The sequence below is a fragment of the Apium graveolens genome, chromosome 8 (genome assembly GCF_009905375.1).
Source record: "Apium graveolens cultivar Ventura chromosome 8, ASM990537v1, whole genome shotgun sequence".
Taxonomy (NCBI): Eukaryota; Viridiplantae; Streptophyta; class Magnoliopsida; order Apiales; family Apiaceae; genus Apium; species Apium graveolens.
This window is the reverse complement of record NC_133654.1, coordinates 21,548,093-21,554,753: the sequence shown is the minus strand read 5'-3', so window position 1 is coordinate 21,554,753 and position 6,661 is coordinate 21,548,093. Positions and strand designations below refer to the sequence as shown.

Sequence of the window (6,661 nt, the reverse complement as noted above, 5' to 3'; positions counted from 1 at the left end):
AAAAAGGAGGCCTATTTAAGGCCCGCGGGCCGGACTGAACCAGACTGGATTTTTTTCCAGATCGGGCTTTTCAAGTTTTTTCGGATCGGATCGGATTTCGGGCTTCAGATTTTTTGAACATCTATTTGAGCGAGAGCGACAAAATTTAGCAGAATGACCATAACGATCACATAGATGACAGCGGAGAAGAGATCCATTAAAATTGGCATTATAAGCAGTCGCCATACATTAGAATGAAAATGAGATTGTGGAAATGATGGACGCCACGAAGATTGTGATATGGGGCGTTTTTGAGTGACTTTGCACAACGGCAACTGTAATGGGAGGAGGAGCTTGGGCGATTTCAGTATGTTTTAAAAATAATTCATGATCTAGTAGTTTTTCATATCTTCATATGAAATCGGAGGCTCACGTGCCCTGATGGCACCCGCAATAGTGTAAAACTCCTTCCCTAGTCCACTAAGAATTTTGACAATGAGCTCATCATTGGTTATTGGAGAGCCCGCGGTAGCAAGTTCATCTGCTAGAGAACGGATATTACGAAGATATTCAGCAACTGAGCGATTGTCTTTGGTGACATGAGCCAGCTGATCGCGTAAACTAAAAATCCATGTCTGTGATTTATTGGCGAAAGCGGTATGCAGTGATTCGTAGGAACTTTTTGTAGAAGCAACATTGGCAACAGTCGAAGCAAGAAGAGGATCAACAGAAGCTAGCAATGCATTTTGGACAAGTTTATCCATGATTAATAATCTTTATTAATAAGCGAAACTTCTTTTTAAGTGATACTTTAGTTTCACTAATTTTTTTGGTCACCACCTTTTGGTTTCATATCTTATGATTCATGTTATAACTCCAAATGTATTATCTTTTTATCTTTTTTTATTCTTATATGACTTATAATTCTATATGTAATATTTTTACCCATTTTTTTGAATTTTAGAAGCCATATTTTTTATTATTTTTTTATAGGTTTGAATCCTATTTTTAATTATGTTTCAAAATAAATAGGTTCGTAAATTGGCCCATCTAAATAATTTCTGAAAAATATAAACCATGACCAAGGAAATAAGTCATGTGGTTAAACTGGAATATTTTAATTTAGAATTTTTTAGTTTGTTGGTGGAATTCCATTTTAATAAAAAGATATGGATATAATTTGTTTAAACCGTATTATGATTACAAATTTATTTTCGGAGAACTCTAAATTATTTTTTCATAGGGTACTTGATTTCATATTAGTACAGTTACACCTTATTTTGGTTTCACTCATTAATAAGCGAAACTTTTTTTAAGTGGTACTTTAATTACACTTATTTTTTAGTCCCACCATCTTTTACTTTCAACTTTTATAATTCATGTTATAACTCTAAATTTATTATTTTTATTTTTTTCATTCTTATATCACTTATAATCCTATATTTATTATTTTTACCCGTTTTTTGAATTTTAGAAGCCATATTTTTTTATTATTTTAATAAGTTTGAATCTTATTTTTAATTATGTTTTAAAATAAATAGGTTGATAAATTGGCCCAACTAAATAATTTCTGAAACGACCAAGTAAATAGGTCATGTGTTTAAATTAGAATTTTTTAATTTGTTGGTGGATTCCATTTAATAAAATGATATAAGTATTATAGACAATGTATTTTGGTTTCAACCTTAAAAAATAATAAATTTGTTCAAACCTTATTATGATTACAATTTTATTTCCGTAGAACTCTAAATTATTTCTTCAGAGAATACTTGATTTCGTCTTAATACGGTTACGCCGTATTTTTGGTTTCACTCATTAATTAGCGAAACTACTTTTTAAGTAGTAATTTGGTTCTACTTATTTTTTGATTTCAGCATCTTTTGGTTTCACTTTTTATGAGTCATGTCTTAATTTCAAGTGTATTATTTTTATCTTTTTATTTTATTTTTATTTATTTATAATTCTATATGTATTATTTTTACCCATTTATTGAATTTTAGAAGCCATACTTTTTATTATTTTAATAGGTTTGAATCCTATTTTTAATTATGTTTTGAAATAAACAGGTTTATAAATTGGCACAACTAAACATTTACCGAAAAATATAAACCATGACCAAGTAAGTAGGTCGTGTATTTAAATTGGAATATTTTAATTTAGAATTTTTTTAATTTGTTGATGAAATTCCATTTTAAGAAAATGATATGGATATTATAGACACTTTTGATTTCATCCTTGTAAAATAATAAATTTGTCCAAAACATTACAATTATTTCCGTAGAACTTTAAATTATTTGTTTATAGGGTACTTGATTTTATCTTAGTACAATCACGCCGTATTTTGGTTTCACTTCTAAATTTTTATTTCATGTAGATAAATATGTTATTTTTTACGAAATATAGATTGTTTGAATCATATTATAATTACAATATTTTTATATTTCGTAGAATTCTTGTTTATGTTTATTTTGATCTCTGCCTAATTCTTAGCACGGGTTATCAACTATATCAAAAATAGGGAAATCTATGAAGTAAAACATTAAAACTAAAAATATATTTATCACACGTACAACAATCACAAGTGAAGGGAACGTAGCCACAAAAGAGTGCTATTGAACCGAGTACATCTTATTCCAAAAACAGGTACACACACTTTCGAATCAAGGACAAAACATAAGAAAAGGAACTAGGCTCTCAGGTGAGCGTTAAAACTTGAAATGGAACTGTGAAGAGAAATGCTCATCAGAAGCAGCATCTATCGAAGCTGCATTAACCTTTTGAAATTTTAGTTGCCAAGCTGCAACTTGTCGCCAAGCTGCAACGTCTTGTCCCCGACAGCAACTGCAACTCCGAAAACCTAGTAAAAAACAAATAATCATGGACGAGTATACAAATTTTGAACAATTATATATAACTTTTGCTCTATGCCGATTATGTCAAGGTATAAATTTCGTAAAATATACAGTATTTTAAAAATGTTGTATAACTTTTATTCTATACTGATAATGTCAAGTTAAATTCGGAAATGACCATATTTGAACAATTATATATAAGTTTTACTCTATGCTAATGTCAAGTTAAATTTCGTGATAATGTACCTTGTCACCGTAGTAGCCTACAAATCGGAAGCCAACAGAGGTGGCTTCGTAGATTGAGGATGCAAATTGCGAGAGAACAAACGCAATTGCTCCGACAACAGTCAATGTAATCATGAGCCTGGTAAATGCAAACAATCAGTAATATCCTTGACAATATTCCAAAGTACGTAGTTGAAAAATACAAAGAAGTAAAAGAACTGAAGATCAGAGGCGCATACTTGTATAGTAGTTTAGCATCGGATAAGCTGAGTTTGATGTATTCATCGAAGGTAATGAAATTAGAGGAAATGTTGGTTGTGTAGGCACTGACCGATATGAGCAAGCAAATGAAGGTAATAACCACTTTCGCCATGGTCTGTTTCCGTAATCCGAGTACAAACTAGGTAATCTTCTGCTAGGATATTTGCGTGTTCAAATATTTTGTGCAGATTGTTCATGTTATATATAGTAGCAGTAGTAGCAGTATTAGTATCAATAATAGGGAAATGATGAGAATGAGACTAATTGATTAATGTATTAGTTCTTTGCTTGATCTATAGGTTGGCTGTTTGTTTTCAGCGGAAAATGACTATATAGTTGACTTGTGATGTGCTTACAGTCTAAACATTATACAATTTGAAAGAAATTATGAATCTGCTTTGCCCACAAAATGTACTAGTGTCGTATTATAGCAACTGGGGTGTTTATGTAAAGTCGAAGAAGCATATGCATGTCAACGCATTTCACATTTAGTCCAACCATAAAGGTCACACGCACATGTCGGGAGTCGAACTCCTAACCTCCCGTAATGGGTACAAGGAGGGCTCAATCACTACACGAACACCTTGTTGGCTTATGTTCTCTTATGTTCGTTTTTTGACAAGGGAAAATTTTGGTTTAAGGGCGTGGGAACAAGGATGTTGTCACCAGTCAACTGGTTCTTTCGCCGAAACGCGTACAGCATGCAAACTATGAATGTTTACTTTGACAATTTTCATTCATTCACCACCCAAACACCCATTTTCACCGACCCCAAAACTCACAGAGCAAGAACAACCATGAATATACATATAAATACATACTAGTATTGGTGCCCGCTCCGCTCGGCATTACGTGAGAAGAAGGTGTTTCGTGAGTAAAGGTAAAAGATTTTTTTCTGTCATTGTTGTGAAGATCAATATTCTAATATTTCATTTTTTTCATCAGAATTGTGACTATTACTGGCCTCCACGCTGAGGCTCATGAAGTGAAAATGTAACATAGATATATACAACCGAAAATATGAGTTACATCACAGTACAACATAGCAAAAGATAAGTCAAGTTACTCCTCACAATACAATGTAAAAGAAAAAGATAATTAGGTCTAACACATAGTCTATCATCAAAAGTTGGTACATATATTGGTATCCAGTCCCTGATTTTTTAAAGTTGTCCCGATGTGGATGTGTTAGGGGATTTGAAGTTGAGCTCTGACAGACCATCCAAGTGATATGATGTTGTTGAACCCTGCGAGGGGCATATTAATAAGTTAAGTTGTGTGTTTTTCTGGAATATTGTACAAACAATACAACTATGTTGTACCCTCTTACCTGAGCAGCTCCTTCATCTACAATGGATGGCTCTGCATCATCTGGAACATAAAATCCATTGCATATGTTAGTGGCCCAGTAGATTTGTATCTTATTCAAGACATTCACTTCTTTGATAGTTAGTTTCAAGGTGTACTTCTTCTTTTCCAATTGTTTCAAGTCCTGAGGAAAACGTTCATCACCATCGGCCTGAAATCATGCAATCCAAGCAGATTAAATTTAGGAATTAAGAGCATATGAGTAGTATGTGTATATCATTCTATTGAACTGTGTGCTTTGGGTTTACCTCTTTGATGACGTCTGCTACCCTTTTCTGCAGTATTGCACGCACTTGTTGATCTCCTAAAATAACTTGAATTCCACCAGTTTCGTCTGTGGCGATCACTGATATTTCAAACCTGTGAAGAACACCATATGTTTTAATTTGAAGGGATTAAAAAACTAAACAGGAAAGTGATTGAAAAATTTTCTTTTTTTCGGGGTACGGCTTGTTGCAGATACATTTATTGCAAAACCATTCTTCATCATCCGGCTGTACTTCTTTGTCACAGCTTGTACAAACCAGGGAGAACCACTTTTATTTTTCCTCCACATAGTGTATTCTCACATGAGCAAGAACCTCCCTCTAAACATATAAAAAATGTCATGAAGGGGGGGAAAAGAAGAAGAAAAATCTAATGAATCAGGTGTTAACCTCAATATAGTCTTTCCCGAGAGCTGTTATATCAGACACCTTGAGCAGTTTAGATTTTGTACGTTTACGGTAACATAAATTTGTGCAACAAATTCAGGAGATGTTAACCTAGACATCAAGATTACAATTCACATAAGTTTTGTAATTTGAAAACAAAAGCGTGGTAAATATATTGAATAACAGTATACATTTTCCTTAGATGTGTTACACTGAAGTGATTATAGTTGACAAAACACTCTGTGGCAGCAACGCTAGTCAAATCAACCTCATCTGTGGTAAAAAATAAGACAAACTCATGATATATTAACATGCACTTCAACAGATAATGTAATATCATATCAATCTACATAATTATGTTGGATTACCGTTCCACAATCCAACACGACAACTTCCTAAAATGATTATGACAGGTTCCTCCACAACCTGGAGGAAGAGTTTCTCAAACTTCAGAGCAAAATTGTCCCAAAAAGTAACCTTGATGTTGGACCTTCAACAACATGTTAAATATTAGAAATAGCGTTGTGTAGTTTAAGGACATGAGCTGGATAAATATTTGAAAGGTACCTGCCATCTGTGATGGTAAACTTTGACTGTTTTTGAGCATTACCGAGTCTGTTTACCAAATCAGATATGGTTTCCCTGAATTTTATAATCCCAACCACATCTATATAAGATGCACCTGATGTAAGTAAAATATGAAAGGCATATAACAACATATGCAGGACATGAGAATTTGTATGAACCTGCCAAGTAAGTAGTCTGTTTTGTCATTTCCATTAACTCGCTGTGGTCCACGAAATCGAACGCATTTGCTGCAATAGTTCTCCCGTCATCTTCCACTTGGTCAATATGTGTTTCGTTTGAAAATATTAGTTGCACTTCTTTTCTAACGCATCTAAACTTGTCATCTGGTTTATAACTTTGAACAGTGAAATTTCTGATTACTAACACAGTTCCCACAGTGAATTTAGATTCCAAAGTATCTGCAGCTACTGCCGGCACAAAGGCGTGAATCCTATTACTCTGTTAAGATTTGGCAAGAAAATTATTTGGAGCCTAATGTAAGAGAAATTTAGATGGTATTACGTACCTTTTGATCTAGCAGCAGCAGGTTGAAACCTTTGAATATTTCTCCACTTCTTTTGACAACTCTCCAAAAACGCAACACCCTTACTTTGATTTTGCCGTCAAATCTATCCTTCCTGAGGGAGCTTAGGTCCAAAAACTTGCTCTTGGACATGCTTATATTTTTGGAGGAGGATGATGACATTAGAATTTGGGTGTAATAGAAGTGTATGTTAGGTGGATATGCAAGTGTAT

General features: G+C 33.4%; 1 protein-coding gene across 1 annotated transcript; it reads right to left on the bottom strand.

The window, feature by feature from the left end:
• Positions 1 to 2,514: 2,514 nt before the first annotated feature.
• On the bottom strand, positions 2,515 to 3,540 carry LOC141679159 (uncharacterized). The gene is made up of 3 exons (XM_074485668.1): positions 3,296 to 3,540; positions 3,078 to 3,195; positions 2,515 to 2,836 (listed from the first exon to the last, which is right to left on the bottom strand). The coding sequence occupies exons 1-3, from the start codon at positions 3,427 to 3,429 to the stop codon at positions 2,765 to 2,767; spliced, it is 324 nt and encodes a 107-aa protein (XP_074341769.1). The 5' UTR covers positions 3,430 to 3,540; the 3' UTR covers positions 2,515 to 2,764.
• Between the last annotated feature and the right edge of the window lie 3,121 nt (positions 3,541 to 6,661).

Excerpts from the sequence above, each read along its gene's own strand:
- LOC141679159 (XM_074485668.1), bottom strand. The coding sequence starts at position 3,429 with ATGGCGAAAGTGGTTATTACCTTCATTTGCTTGCTCATATCGGTCAGT. Across the intron at positions 3,196-3,295 it reads GATGCTAAACTACTATACAA|GCTCATGATTACATTGACTG; the intron begins GTATGCGCCTCT and ends TGCATTTACCAG. Across the intron at positions 2,837-3,077 it reads TAGGCTACTACGGTGACAAG|GTTTTCGGAGTTGCAGTTGC; the intron begins GTACATTATCAC and ends GTTTTTTACTAG.